The sequence below is a fragment of the Arvicanthis niloticus genome, chromosome 12 (genome assembly GCF_011762505.2).
Source record: "Arvicanthis niloticus isolate mArvNil1 chromosome 12, mArvNil1.pat.X, whole genome shotgun sequence".
Lineage (NCBI taxonomy): Eukaryota > Metazoa > Chordata > Mammalia > Rodentia > Muridae > Arvicanthis > Arvicanthis niloticus.
Window position 1 is genome coordinate 32,418,095 of NC_047669.1, and position 15,878 is coordinate 32,433,972.

Sequence of the window (15,878 nt, forward strand, 5' to 3'; positions counted from 1 at the left end):
ACTTTCTTAATACGCATCTTTTAAAAGAATGAAAAACCATAGTCTTGTTAAGTGGACATACTATATAATTTGTGGGTTTAATAATTCTCTCAAAAATATTTTTCTTAAATAAAAAGTACTATAACTTTTTTATGAAAAATATATTATAGTAAAGACCATTATTTGGTACTTTTAAAAATAAAAAAGCAGGTATGTAAAACTGTGTCGATCAAGTGTGCTATTATTAAATGAGAATAACATATACAAAGTAAAAAAAATAATAATCACCTCTAATAATCAAAGATAATATACTAAACATTTGTAACATTAAGGAATTTCAACTATATTTGCATAATTCCATGCCATTGTTTTAGGATAGACTGTAAAGGAGAATAGCTAATATTTTAGAGAGAACATTCTAATAATATTTAAGTATTAGATGCAAATGAATCATTTATTGACATATTACAGAGTAGCCATTAATATTAAAAAGCAACTAAACATAAACAGTAAAAATTAAAGATTGGTTAATTGTCCATGAAGTAGTATCCGTAGGCCATGTTATATACAGTTCTAGAGTTTAAAGATGCGTTTAGAATGTGGAGTTTTTCATAGATAAAAATAAATAACCCAAATGGTAATCTCCTAAAATTAATTTTTATGAGAGTGGTTCTGATAGAGCTTTTTAAAATGATTGTTAGAAAAGTACTAAATCTACATGGTGTAAGTTATTCTAACATCACAAGCTAAGAAATATACTTACTGAAACAGGATTCATCACGGAATGCCATATGTATAGAATGTGGTAAAAATTTAGCAAGTACAGCATTAAAGAAAAAAAAAGCCACCAAATACTGTAACCTCTTTTCCTATGGTTTTAAGCTACTGTAACGGGTAATATTGATGGGTGCTACACATATGTGAATCTAGGAAGACTTCACATGCCAATCTTCTCTAGCTGGGCAAGTTCATTTTGAAGAAAGAATGCAAATGTAAAACTCAAGGATTCTTTTTTAGCATCAAAGAAGTAAAACTTCATATAATCTAGCTTCAAGAAATTAAGGTGCTAAAGAAGTAAGACAAAAACCTAAGCTCTTTTATGAGACAATATGTGTTTATTTTTTAGGGGAGTAACAGAGCAGCCAATTTACTGAATGATTACAAAGAAAAAAATGTACTAGCACATTGAAATAAAAATACAAATTGCCTATATTAATTATTTAAAATTATCCATCTTCATATATCTGTATACATAGAGCTGTTCAAAGCTTAGGACGACCCTAACATCCTAGTTTTCTTAGAGCAATGCATACACCTGAGCTCCTACCAACTAGGAAATAAAAAAAAAAAAAAAAAAAAATCAACAGTGTTGCAATATATTGATTCAAAATTTGAACTTTATTTCCATTTGCAAAATGGATATCTACTGGTTTTTCATATTTAACAAAAGAAAATTTTAACAAAAATATTTAAAACTTAGTTGGCCTTATTAGTGAATCTTGGATCATGCATGGAGTCAAAGGTTTTAATCATTATCAACAGCTACTTATCTATGGTGACTTAAAAATCACATCATCACTCATTGTCTCAATTAGACATTTATATATTCTTTGCTAAATGTATGACATATGAAAAGATTGCAGCTGATTCTGAGATCTCTACCAAAGGAAAGGTCTTTTCAGTCAGTTTTGCCAATGACTTAATTAGTTTTGACAAATAGAAGAACAAATAGTACATTCAGGAATGTCCTTGTAGCTATAAGGCACAATTCAATCTATTAATAAATTTTAAAATTAAATATATTAACCTTAATTTTATTACATATTGGTTGTTTAAATTTTAAAAATTTCATATTTTAAAATTAGAAATTACCATTTATAGATTCTTGAAATTTATGCCTAGCTATCAAAATCAATAATATGAAATTCTACTGTGCAGAGGAAGTAAGAATGTCAGGCTTGGAGTACTGATGTGAAATGTTGTAATTTGATATTCTACTTCCAGAGAAGCAATAAATTAGTTACGGGAAGGGACAAGCAAACAGCAAATCAGAGAAACCCAATGTCCAGCAGTCAGCTAGTCCTGGGCTGAGAGCCACGAGAGTGACACTCTGCTCGAGTACAGTGCAGCAGCCTAAACTGAATCCCGCTATCATGAGCCCATGGCCTTCTGTCCAAAATCTAAAGGCCATGAATGTGAGAAAACAAAGATGTTAAAAACAAATTCACTCACAGTGTCTAAAACCATAGTTTTCTAGGTAAAACTCCTGACATAAGATTATAGATTTTTAAAAGTAAACCTAGCACTGAGATGACATCTTACTGTATCAATTACAGCCTCTTATCTTGACAAAAGCCCAGTAGGTTGATGAAAAAGCACCTTTAAAAAGCACCAGCACATCAAGGATACTTAATAAAGTACACACAGCAGTAGAGAAGGCAACTATAGCTGGCAGAGACAACAGTGCCATAGACTGCAAAGGAAGTAAGATCCAACTCTTGATTACCTCACAAGCACTACCTCACACCAAGTTATCCTCTTCAGCAGTAATCTGAGTAATTACACTGGTGTGTCATATTTACTCAAAGTTGTTTCGCAGTTTGTAACACTTAATAGATTTTGATTTAAAAAAAAAAATGGTTAGTCATCAGTTCCCTAAACAAAGAAAATAAAGTTACTTCTTTCCTAAATCTAATTTTTTTCACTCATGCAACAAAAGTGTATGAGATACCTACTGTATGTCACAGAGTACTGGACATGGCAGCCATCTTGCTGTGATTAAAGTAGACAAAAATCATTGACCTCTTAAGTGTTAACTTCTAGTGAGGATAAAAGTGGGTAAGCATATGAATAAAAATATGAAGTATGTCATGTTAACAAGTACCAAGGAGAAGAATAAGGCAGAGGACAGGGGTAGCAATCAGAATCACAGAAGAGAGATTTTGTTGGAAAATGTGACTGTTTGGAAAGGAAAGTAAGGAAAAAGCTACCAGAATACCTCCAGACTATGGAAACAGAAAATGCAAACTGAGTCAGGAGCACACCTGTTATGTTCAATGAAAAAGGCAGACTCAGTGAGCATGGACACAGAAGACGATATGACTCCAAGAGTGCACAGAGGGCCGTGTTATTCACTGTGAAGATCTAGTTTTAATCCCAGTAAATGTAAGTTCACAGAAGTTTTAAGGAGTGACATAATCTAATGCACTCTTTAAAAGACTGGCTGCTTATGTGAATACAGACTGACGGGTGACAGGTTCAAAGTGGGAGATTAACAGCTTTACAGGTAAAAAGTTCTGGTTGTTCCTGATCAAAGGAGTAACAACAGCAGAAAAGGTGCAGAGTGGATTACTATTCCATATGACGTGCAGGAAAGCTGATACTGGTTTAATGGTGGACTGAGCGGAGTAGAAGAAAGAGTGAGAAGAAAGTTGATTTAAAAGGGCTGTGTCTTGAGTGAATGCAGTGACAGAACTCACAGGCAACTGAAGGGAGAAACTGAGAGTTTGCATTGAGAGGCAGCAGAAAAGTCAGGACAGACCTTGATTTTGATCAAGGGGAGTTGTAAATGTCTACTCAATTTCACATATAATTCATAATTCTAAATAGGAAACTACAAACAAAGGCTGAAAATTCTTCAAAATAAGACAAATTATAACCCTAGAATCTAGAGAGCGTAAAGTTTGGCTATCACCAATGGAATCAGCACACATATGTAAGAGACCAACGTGAACCTGGATATGCAGAGACGATAGAATAACAACATTGGAGTAAGATTGAATACCTCACAGGAAGCTGTGTAAAAGGAACAACAGGTAAATACTCCCCAGGAAGCTAAAATTTAAGCTTTCAATATAATTTAAATATACACTGCCTATGGTTGTCTTTCAACAGAAGAAAGTGACTCATACTTTAATCAACTTCCCACCAAATGCTGTTACTAAGGAGCTGCATGTGGATATACATGGTTTTTTGTTCCTTGTGAGTATTACACAGAAAACTGGAGCCATTCCTGTATGCCAGGCACTAATCCATTGCTTGTCCTAAGGACAGGTGAGCACCTATGCAAGCATGTCACTAGCCTGTAGTTAACACTGGGAGGTCACACAACTGAAAACACAAGCATAATGCTTTCTAAATCTCTAACATATTCTTACATTTGAAGAGACTTAGAACCACAACTATGCATTCCATCGTAGGAACCTTCATCTGAGGGTCCTGCTTTTTCTCATCCTCATTTTCTATGAGTTAGATGTGAACATTGCTAGATTCTTCTGATCATTAAGAATTATTCAAATAATTGAATGTATTTTTTCCTGTTTCAGTACCTTATGGGTTATTTATAGATATTGATAAAAAAAAGTGGGTTTTTTCTTATATTTTATAAATGCTGAAATTTATACTGAATTAACTTAACAAAACTTTCACAGTGAAGTAGTATGTGAAAAATACATTTTCAGGGCTTAAAAAAACCTAGAAAAAAATATCCAATTTTACATCATTAAAACACAGTAACATTCTTCACTTCTCATTACCCTAAAATGGCGGTCCCATCTCCAATGGCAAGTGATGTTATTTCCAAATCCATAATAAAAAAGTTAACAGCCCATTTTACTTATCAGACAATTACACACAGAGCAGCAAATAAAGAAGAACAACAACAAAACACTGTTCATTGTTTAAACAACATTTAGAAAGGCATGCTACAGTTAAAGATACATATAGAAACTGCTGACTACACATTTTGGCATCTCCTTAAAGAACTGCTGCTTTACAGACACATCTTAGATGTCCCTACTCTATCCTATCCCCTTTGTCTTCTCTTTAAAATTTCCTATCAATGAACCTAAACTGCTCTAAGGAAAAGGATTGCACAGTATTATCTTATCATTATTATGATATGACTACTGTAACTCATCTTGGAAAATGGCAGTAGCTTACCTGAAATGTAGATGACCTTTTGATCACTTCTTTGACCAAGGGAATTTGTCACTTTACAGACATAAATGCCAGAATAATTGACAGTCAGTGGATGGACAAAATGAAGAGTATTGTCTGACGCCAATAAACCATCGGGCCACTGTCCATCCAATCTAGATGTTTAAAAAGCATAACATTATTTTAAATAGCTTCAAATAGCAAACCCTTACAATTATTTAAACTGTTATTCTTTTAGGATACCAATAAAACTCTATGTCCTTTACCTATAATTAGTTATAAAAGTACATAATTTTCATTTCAATAAAGATGAACTATACAAGTCCATTAAATATAACCACTTCTTTTGAAATTAATCCATGTATGTTAGGTCAGCATACTGAGAGGGAAGTTTTTCAAAGCTTTTATTAAATTTCATCAATTACATATATACTGCATCCTGATAACGATCACCATCTCTGAAGCTCCAAACCCGCTCTACCACGCCCACCCTATTCATGTCTTTTTTTATGATACACTAAGTTTAACCAGAACTTCTGGTATGACCATGTATTTGGAACTATCTACTAGAGGCTAGTGGGCTCATCCATGGGTACCTAACTGAAAACAATGTATTTGTTCCCTTTCCCCAGAATACAGGAATAGCTAATAGTTCAGAAAGCAGAGATGGGTCCTATCAGTCTCTTCCTGACTGGTGACAGGTTGAGTCCTGTCCAGGGCTAGTACAGACTGCCACAGCTACTGTTAACATCACAACTTCATTGACTGTGTCAAGCACAAAAGACAGCATTTCACAACTCTTCCCCCATCTTCCTGCCTTTTATTTTCCACTCACCCTTCACATATTTCCCTAGCTTTTGATGGAGTGATATAAATGTCCTATGTAGGACTCAACATTCAACCATCACTTAAGTCTCAGGACCCTGAGCAGCCATGAACTTCTGTATTAAATACCATTCACTGTAGAGGGAAACTAAATCTGTACATCTATCCTAGCACAAAAATCAACTCTAAATGGATGGAAGACCTCAACATAAAACCACAAATTCTGAAACTACTAGAAGAAAAGGAAGGCAATGTGCTATAAGATGCAGTCATAGGCAAAGGGTTTTAAATAGGACTTGAGTCACTCAGAATACAAAGCCAACAATCAACAAGCATGAAAGTAAATAGCTGTGTACAGCAAAGAAAAGCCCAGAGTCAGAAATCTTTGCCAGCTACATATCTACAGAGTTAATCTACAGAATATACACACACAAGAAAATTAAAAAAAAAAAAAAAAAAGAAAATAATCTAATTTTAAAAACAGGCCATGGAGGTCCTAGTTTGCTTTAAGTGTCAACTCTGATATTGCCTTGAGTCACATGAGATGGGAATCTCAACTGAGGGATTTTCCCAGATCAGAGTGTATTATGGGCATGCTTGGGGAAATGTTTGACTACTGAATGATACAGGAAACCATAGTCTACTGTGGGCACCAAATCCCCACGTAAATGGAACTGAGCTATACACAAAAGATAGCTTAGCATGTTAAGAAGCCAGCAACCAGCATCACTCCATGGTTTCTGTTTCATTTAATGATGCAATTTTCCCTAATAATGAACTATGACCTGTAAATGGGCACAAACAATCTCCTCCCCTAAGTTGCTTTGGTCAGAGTGTTTTACCACATCAATAGAGATCAAAGTAACAATCTAAACAGATGATTCTCAATGATGATGATACAAATGGCTAATATACATTTTTAAAATTTAGACATTGTTAGCCATGAAGGAAATAATTAAAACTACTTTGAGAGCTGATTTCACCCACTAGAATGGCTATCATCAAGAAATCAGATGAGGAGCTGGAGATACGGCTCAGCAGTTAAAAGTATTTGTTGTTACTGAACCAAGACCTGTGCTTGGCTCCTAACACCCATATGACACCTCACAATAGTCTCTTTACAGATCCAGGGGATCCAATGCCCTCTGCTATCTCCATGGACTTCTATGTGAACATGATATTCATCTGCAAGGAAATACATGTAAAAATAAGTAAATAAAGTATAAAAGAATCAACTGACAGCAAATGCTGTCAAGGCTGTAGACAAAGAGGAACACATAATCACTATTAGTGGGAGTATAAAATAAAGTATGAAAATCAGTTCTTCAAAAGACTAGAAATAGAACTATCACCCAGCTCTCCCACTATTAGGGACATACCCAAAGGACTTTAAATTCTACTACAGAGATATTTGTTCAACCATATTCAATGCTGCTCTACTCACAACAGCTAAGAAATGAAATCAGCTTAGATGATCATCAGTTGATGAATGGATGATTAAAAATGTAGACAGACATAATATAATTTTATTCAGCTGTCAAGAAAAATGAGATATTGAATTTGTAAGTAAATGGAACTGGAAAAAATTATGAGGTAACCCAGGCCCAGAAACAAAGCACATCATGTCCTTTCTCATACATAGACCTTAGCACTGCATCTTTAGATTTGTGTTTAACTTCAAGCACCTGTGGAAGCCAGGAAAGTCAAAAAAGGCCCACTGGGGGGTTAGGTACGCAATAAAGAGAGTGCAGGACAACATGGGTGATGTGGTGATATGGAAGTGGACAGAAGGAACAGGAGAAATGCAAAGTGTAAGTTTTGGTCTAGAGAGGCAGGGAGATTACAGGACAGAGGGTAAGCAATGAAGTAGACCTGGAAAGGCCATGTGGACACTGACTTCAATGTAAGCCAAAAACCAGAGTGAGAGCTGGAAGAGCAGGACTATGGATCTCCTAAAAGCCAGGGATTATTACACAACAATCCTAGCACTAGATAGGAGATGCCTCTGTATTAGCTGAGCCCTCGAGACCCCGTCAATAGAGACTCTTGCCATTTTTCAAGACTGCCCAACAGAATTAGATAAGACTACTGCTGAAGATATTATACACCCTACACACAGGAGACAGAGAAACCAAGCTGAAACTGAAGTGGAAGCTTCCTCACTGCAGGCTGACTATCATCAGATCCATGATCGTGATGACAGGGAAAAGGGAAACAAGCTAAAGTCTCTTAACAGTGCTGCCAGGATCCAGGGACAGAAATACCTGGACAGGACAGTAAAAGACAATAGGGTAGAAAAATACTGAGAAACTTCTCATTTGTTTAATTTCTTTAGCTATTAATTTAATTATGAGCTGATTAAAATTAGCCTTAATGCATTTAAGAATACCTTTCTCTATTGGACAATCGGTTACTGAGTTTAACTCTGCATTACCTGCTCCACACGGACTTGAAGGGTGGAGGATTTGCATCAGCATTACACTTGAGGTTCACACCTTTTCTTCCCACAAACCAATTTCCATCATATCCTGTTACTGAAACTTCAGGAGCATCTATAAAATCAATGCATGCAGGACACAATTATCTTTTGATAGGAATAAATACACTATACAATGAAAAAACATTAATGCAACAGATAAGCTTTAGAAGAATGGAAATTATTTTTCTTTACTTTCAGCATAATCGCTAGGGGAAGCAATATTCAGTAAACAGTACTTGACTTAGACAATGAATGAATAAGCTGATAAACAGATGAATGGAATTAAGATACTAGGTAAACAAAAATCACCCACAACTCTATTTAGCACGGATGCTGGATATAAGACTTCATAAACGCTATTTATGAAAGACATAGACACATAAACAAAAAAAAGAATACAATATGGTACTTAATGAGACATGGCATTTAGGTACTGTTTTAGCTTTAGTACCAAGTACCTTATAAAACTGTCTGGAAAAGAATGTTTAATCTAAGAGAAATAAGATTTAATACATTAAAAATTAAGTAACATTCAGTTCACATGGAGAGCTGTGGCACAGACTTTTGAGACTATAAGTATAGTAAATACCTGGTGCTAGCTGCTACAGTAGTAAACCAAACCATCCACTCACCGCAGCCAAAGGGCCTATAGTACACGCACAGCATAAGCACATTTACTTAAGTGCAATGAGTGCAGTCTACACTCCTAAGCATGGCGTTTCAGCAACAAGTAACAACCACAAAACAACTTCAAAACCCCATGTAGATGACTTCAACCTTCTATACTGAAATAATGGTAGGAGACCTACACACTTGCTAATCACATCTCCAATCTGCCTAATGTTAGTCACCCATGCTAAAAGATATGAAGCAACCACCTTTAACTCAAAAATTTTAAATGCCAAACAAATTACAATGTATCAAAACAGAAATCTCTAGAAAGTAAAATGTAGATATACATGATAATATGAAAACACAGGTCAGAGAACTCCTCTGCAGGAGTTTGACTCTTGAATGTAGTTTTTACTATCACAAAATATATCTTTAAAATACTTTTAACTACATCAACAATTGAATGATATTTTTGGGAGGTTCAGCTTAGAACAATACCAGACAAAGACAGACTCTCAAATTGCTAAAATGTATCTAGAAAGTAAAGGGGATTTGGGGGTGGAGGGGTTGGGAGGTTTTGTTCTTTGAGACTGGATTTCTCTGTGTAGCCCTGGCTGTGGTGGAACTTGCTCTGTAGACCAGGCTGGCCTTGAACTCACAGAAATACTCCTCATGAGTGCTAAGATTAAAAGCGAGAGTGGGCATCACTACATAGCTAAGTAAGATTCTTATTGAAAACAGTAAGATCCAGGACTGGGCCAGCAGCCCAGTGAGAGACAATGGAGTTGCTTGTCTTTTAAGAAGTACACATCTGAAGTACAAGTTTCCACAGCTTCCTTAAAACTAGCCCACTTTAAAGTCTCAAAACAACAAAATTAAGCACATTTAATTTGAGTAACTCCTCTGTAGGAATATCTGCACACTCAGTATTGAGACCAAAAGCAATGACTTTTGTCAAGAGATGACAACGCAATTCGTTGACTTAAGTTAAAAGCAGATGCTCCTGCATACTTACACTGTATGTCTAGTACGAAAGAGTATCGAATGTCCTTTTCTAAGGCTGGATGTTTTACAACACAAGTAATTCGCCTTCCTCTAGCAAATCTTGTGGGAAACAGCTTGTATTGGCTGACAATCGTTGCTGTTTCATTGGGAAAAGAAGTTGTAGTAGATTCCATTTCACCAAGATCACCTTCCCAGTCAATATGTGCGACTGGTTTTCCAGTGGCCGCTACACAAACGGCTGCTACTGTCTCATTTCCTCCATCAATTAAAGAATCTGGCCCTTTTATCAGGCTCACTGTGGGTTCGACTGTTTAAGAAAAAAACAGGCAATTCAATTAAGATAGTTACAAACAATGTGTTCTAGCCAGCTCTAGAAATATTTCATAATCTTAAGTACAAACAAAAATAAGTATTTTTTAAAGTAATGTCAACATCAACTACATTTCTGGAACACAAAGACACATTTTAAATTATCACCACAAAGATGGCTGACGCTGATAAAGCTTCACATTCAGAGATGAATTAACCCAATTAAACATTTCTGTGACCTTGATCATATTTTCCTTTATGATATTAAAACCATTACTTTTTGGAACTTTTATACTTTAAAAATGTGTGTGTGTGTGTGTGTGTGCGCGCGCACGTGTGTGTTTCTTTGTGTGTGTATTACTTCACTCTAAGCAAAAAAGTTTAAAGCAATAACCTGGAAATAAGTTACTGGCTTTTCTCTACGTCTAATTCATTCTTACTTCCTTACCTACACCCTCACTGAGAAACAAAGGAAAAGGAAAGAAACATAGATAATGAATAAATTTATAGCAAATAGCTGTGTATCCACCCCCATTTAAACTAAGACTAGCAGTTCCAAAGTTCCTTGTGTCTCTCCTTATCCTACCTTATGCTCTTTAATGTAGAACCATAATGCTTACTTGGTAAATGAGCTGTTAACTATCTTCTCATTAAAATCAATAAGGCAAATCCAAACCAGACAGTCTTACTTTACCTGTGCTTGAAGTACATAACACAACTGCTATACATTATTCATGCAGGTATTTAGCTTTATTTTTAAATTCACTTCAACTATTTATTTTCCCGTGATTTAGACCCATGTGGAATTTTAATTATTGTAGAATTTATTTATACAGTAAGTCATTTATTTATACCAGAATTTGTCACTGGTATATACTAGGGTTGTTCCCTGTTTTTCCTAAATAGTTCTATATATATAACCATCACTCATATTCATATCATGGTATATTTATAACAACTTTTTTCTGGTTTGTACCAAATACTAGACCTGCTTCTATAATGTTTATTTTCAGTTTCACCTAAACTTACCCAAGGTGCCAATTAACTTGCAATGTTCAAGATATGGATCCACATCACTAGCTATGTTATTAAGTTATTCAGTATTCACCAATCTCATATACGACGTGACACAGCATTAAAATTTACATTACTCAGGTTATGAATGAGCACAGAGATCATCACATATGTTTTTAAGGTCATTTTCAACTTCTTTTTCTACCAAATGTATATTAAAGACAGTTTTTTAACTATCATGCAAAGGTTATACATAAATGATGGAAGAAGTGTTTCTTCTAAATTATATGTAGCACAGATTATTTTCTATCAGTTTCAAGCTTGCCATTCTACTGTTCTGTGGAAGGTTTTGGTTTTTGGTTTTTTGGTTTGTCTTGACATGCTCAGGAACTGAACCAAGGTCCTGTGGGTGTTAGACACTTGCTGTCATGGAATTGTATCCCTAGTCCTTTATGAAAAAGTTAATTCAAATTTACTGAGTAATCTGTTATTTATTTTGATGGTTGACTATTTATGTGCTAGGAAATATTCTACTCCAAACTGAGGCTAACTACTACTGTGAGCTTCTGTTCCACATGACTCCACATCCAGGATACAGGACTTACAAGAATGTACTCCAAGCTATGGTAAATTTATGTGGCAGCGTGGAGTCACAATCCAGGCTACATGCATGACAGACACTCTACAGCTAAGCCAAATCCACAGCCACGGGTTTGTTTCAGTCGTTTTGTTTGTACAGGGTATTGAATACAGACTGTCCTTACTTGTAAGACTGGAGGACAGACCTGTATTTGAATTATTAATGTAGAAAATTTTCCCTCTAGAAAAGATCTTTTTTTTCTTTATGCCAAGCCCCAATAAACTAACCAGGCTAGGACTTTTAAGTTCAGCTTACTGAAAAGTAATATATATACTGGGTCTATGACTATTCAAGCATGATTTGTTTTGAGTTTACTGTTACTCAGAGTGCAAATCTTTGAGATACAAAGCAAATAAGTTAAGACACTCCACACTGGACAGAATTACACTTAGACTTTTCCTCTTGCTTCACTTGATCTTAGCTCAAAGGCTGAGAACAATCTTTCCCTTCTATAGGTTTTTCATCTTTCTTCCTAATTACCCAATATCTCCAGGTTGGATCAGCTTTCAGTGCAAAGTCATCTTCTCCTATTATTAATGCAATCATATTCCTCATGATATAGATGGAGGTTCCAAATTCTTCAGTTGAAGCATTGGCTTGAGTAACTTACATACTCACTAAAGCTTTCTTTTCCTCTTCAGGAAACATGCATATTTAAAGTCAACTTTGAATGATACTGTTTATATTGTTCTTGGTCATCTCCAACTGTTTTATCACTTTGCCTGGCTTCTGTTTATAGGTGTCCTCCACTAAAAAGTCTTCCTCATCTCCTCCTTGGACCCCTTATGATCTTGCTAATCCTACAGAATACTATTCAATAAGACACAAGGGGCCCCAAATGCACACTACCAACTGAGACTGCAGCTGCAAGACTATAAACTATGCTCTAAGCAGCAAGGTCTTGAGAGCAGATGAGGCAGGAGCACATAGTCATGTTTATAGAGGAAATATCAAAGTGTCCATTCAACCAAGTTATTTTCAGACTGGAAATTTCTTATACTTCATATGAATGCTTTGATCAACTGACAAACTACTTTATCAGTGGTCCCCTTCCAACCATTTCAATTCCATCAATCCTATACTTCCTTGGGACATCTGTGTGGACACAGATTTTCATTACAATGAGGAAGTGTTACTGGCATATGATGGGTTGGAATCCATGGATCTTCAAAGCAGTCTATGATGAATAGGACAGGGTCCACAACATAAAAAAAATTCTAGCTCCCAAACTCCACAACTGAGAAATCAGGAAACTTTGCTCTAAAGATCTCTTAGACTCTGCTGTCAATCCCAGTAGAATGTTGCCCTAATTTCTGTCCATGTGTCAAACCTACACTACCCATTACTTAAGAATTAACAATCATTTCTTTTATATTTCTTGACTGTTGTGTTCACCAGGTCATTCCTGTGTCTTATTCAGGAACTTTACTGGCCTAGGGAAAGGCTGGGATCCTGGAGCTGAGCACTGAGGCTTTCTGAAGGTGGTCAGTAGTACTCTCCTTGTTAGCTACAGATTGCTGTCGTTCCTCCATCTCTGATCTTGACCATTACAGTACTCATTTGGATTTCCAGTCTGCTTTATGGTCCACACTTCAGGGAGTTACCAGGTAACAGGTTTACTCAAAACTTTCACTATAAACTCCAACAACTCAGGTGGGAAAATAAACATAATTTATTGTGGAAAATGGTGTATGATTCAAATAGGTACACGCATCTTCAGCGGCAGAACAAGAATGCATGGGAAAAACAAACACAAGGTGACTAAAGACTCCACAGCCCAGTGCAAGTCACCGGGACCAAAACAAACCAGGAAAGATGGAAACAACTAAAAATGGGACTCAAGCTTTTAAAGTGAAGTAATGAAAATGTTACAGATAGTTCAGGACCTCACTCTGCACCCCCATCTAACATGGAATTTGTGGCAATAATCCCACCTCAGCCTTTCAAGAGCCAGAATGACAGGAGTGAGTCACCATGCACAGATGAGAATCCCTACCGTTGTTAAAATTAAAGTGCTCTCTAGTAAGAAAAACTCTACATGGCATTACAGACAAGTATACCCAGACTTTGCTTACATTGAGAGTCTAGAAATATACAACTTTTAAGACAGAATTTGAAAGTGAATATTTAAACCAAATTTATAGAAATCCTCATTTTATATTCTTGAAACCATCTTCTATTTTAATATTTATCATAATAATCAAACCCAACTCAAGCACACTTACCTAACACAGTCACAGTTGTAGAGGACTGGGCATTTCCAAGTGGGAATGTAACAGCTTTGCATATATATTTTCCAGAATCTGAGAAGCCTATGTTATGCAGAGTAATTGTTGCATCATTAAGTGAATAGTTTTTAAACAAGACTCTTCCCTGATAATCTCCTTGAACAGAGAATCCATACTGAGGATGATGAACGGCAACCGTCTGTGTACTTTTGCCATGTACCTTCTCCCATGAGATCTGTGTTATAGTTTCATTCACTTCAATTAAACACTTCAATGAAACATTCTTTCCCCACACTGCTGTGACATGTGGCTCCACAATAATTGATCCAGCTAAGGCACCTACAGGGAAAACACAACACACACACAGTTTTGACCATGGAAAATTTATATTAACGTATAGTACTCTCCCTTTTTCTTAACACACATTCACACATCCCACCCACCCACCCATCCCATACACGCACACGTACACACACACACACACACACACACACGCACACACGCCCCTGAACAATAAGAGATTAAAAACAGATGGGATCTGGATTCAGTTAAAAGTCCCATCCAAAGTGACTATCAAATCATTCATCAATGAATTCTGTAGTAAGTGAACTATACCAGAAGCAAGCTTGGAACAGATCCTCCCCCATCAAGACTCCACAGGATTTCAGACCTAGCTGATACCTTGACTCCAGCATTATGAGAAGCTACAACAGGATATTGTTGAACCATGGCTAGATACCCTTGCTCACAGAAACTACAGTAAGAGACTGTTATTTCAAAGTTATCAAGTTTTAAGGTATTTATTAAAGACTTATTTGTGTAAGATCTTAGAAGCCAAATATATGATTCAAGTACATTCTTGTGGAATCCTTCCATATTAAAATTCTCTATATAAAAAAAAAAATTTCAAGATAGACTGACTTCCAGAAAATATTGATGAAGAAATGACAAAATTGATTTTTTTTCCAGCCGAGTGAAGAAAACTTCTACAATCAAATTTGAAATGACACCAAACTTGTCCATTTTTTCTTTCCTAAAAGGCATAGACAATCATGATCATTCTGAAGACCAATACTAATCACACTGTTCAGTAAATGCTTTACGACACAGACAAACTGCCTCTAGAGCGCTCACAACACATGTGACCCGACAAAGACTATGAAGCCATAACTTGTAAAAACATCTTTAAAGCTTAATTTTATGTCTGAAATTTTAAAATTAGTGTGTGTGTGTGTGTGTGTGTGTGTGTGTGTGTGTGTGTAGAATGAAGATAATTTTTAGATGCATTCCATTTTATTGAAACTGGGTTTTTTTTTTCTTCTTTTTGTTTTGTTTGACAGTCTGGCTAAATAGAAAAGTTGGCCTTCAAACCTCCTGACTTTCCTCTCACAGCCCCACATGGCTGATTTACAGGTTGATTCCACCACATCTAGCATTCTTCAAAGGGTCCTAGACAACAATTTTAAACACTATGGATAATATTGTAAAAACTTAATTAGATGGAAAAATGTACCTTCTCACAGATGACTAATAAGAAGGTATTGATCACTTATAATACTATAACAGCCTTGAAAGAAAATGTTTTGGTGTTCTTTACACCATTGTTCATTCTCAAGCCCCTCAATCTACATTATCCATTCTCAATCGCAAATGTTGATATAACTAACTCAAGCTGAATGATGTGCAGTATTCTAAGATATTTTAGCTCGAAGAGGGGTAGAGTCAGGCATTAAGCCAGAAAATATGGACAAACTCATGAAAAACTGTCATGATTTTTATTGGGGGACAGGACAGGGCTATCAGAAGGGAGAAGGAAGGCAGAAAAGAATGAGGGAGGGAGTAGAGTGAG

At 35.9% G+C, this 15,878-nt stretch overlaps 1 protein-coding gene across 9 annotated transcripts in view; it reads right to left on the reverse strand.

Annotated features, from left to right (window-relative positions):
- Positions 1-15,878, reverse strand: part of Nectin3 (nectin cell adhesion molecule 3) — an 88,239-nt gene that overhangs the window by 45,013 nt on the left and 27,348 nt on the right. For all 9 annotated transcript variants that reach the window (XR_013113596.1, XR_013113595.1, XR_013113597.1 and 6 more), the window contains 4 exons: positions 14,027-14,368; positions 9,849-10,145; positions 8,177-8,294; positions 4,921-5,072 (listed from right to left, as the gene is read on the reverse strand). Coding sequence is in view for 6 of the 9 variants with exons in the window: in XM_076943000.1 (XP_076799115.1) it covers positions 4,921-5,072; positions 8,177-8,294; positions 9,849-10,145; positions 14,027-14,368 (909 nt within the window). In the remaining 3 variants the exon portion in view is untranslated. The remainder of the gene's footprint in view (positions 1-4,920; positions 5,073-8,176; positions 8,295-9,848; positions 10,146-14,026; positions 14,369-15,878) is intronic.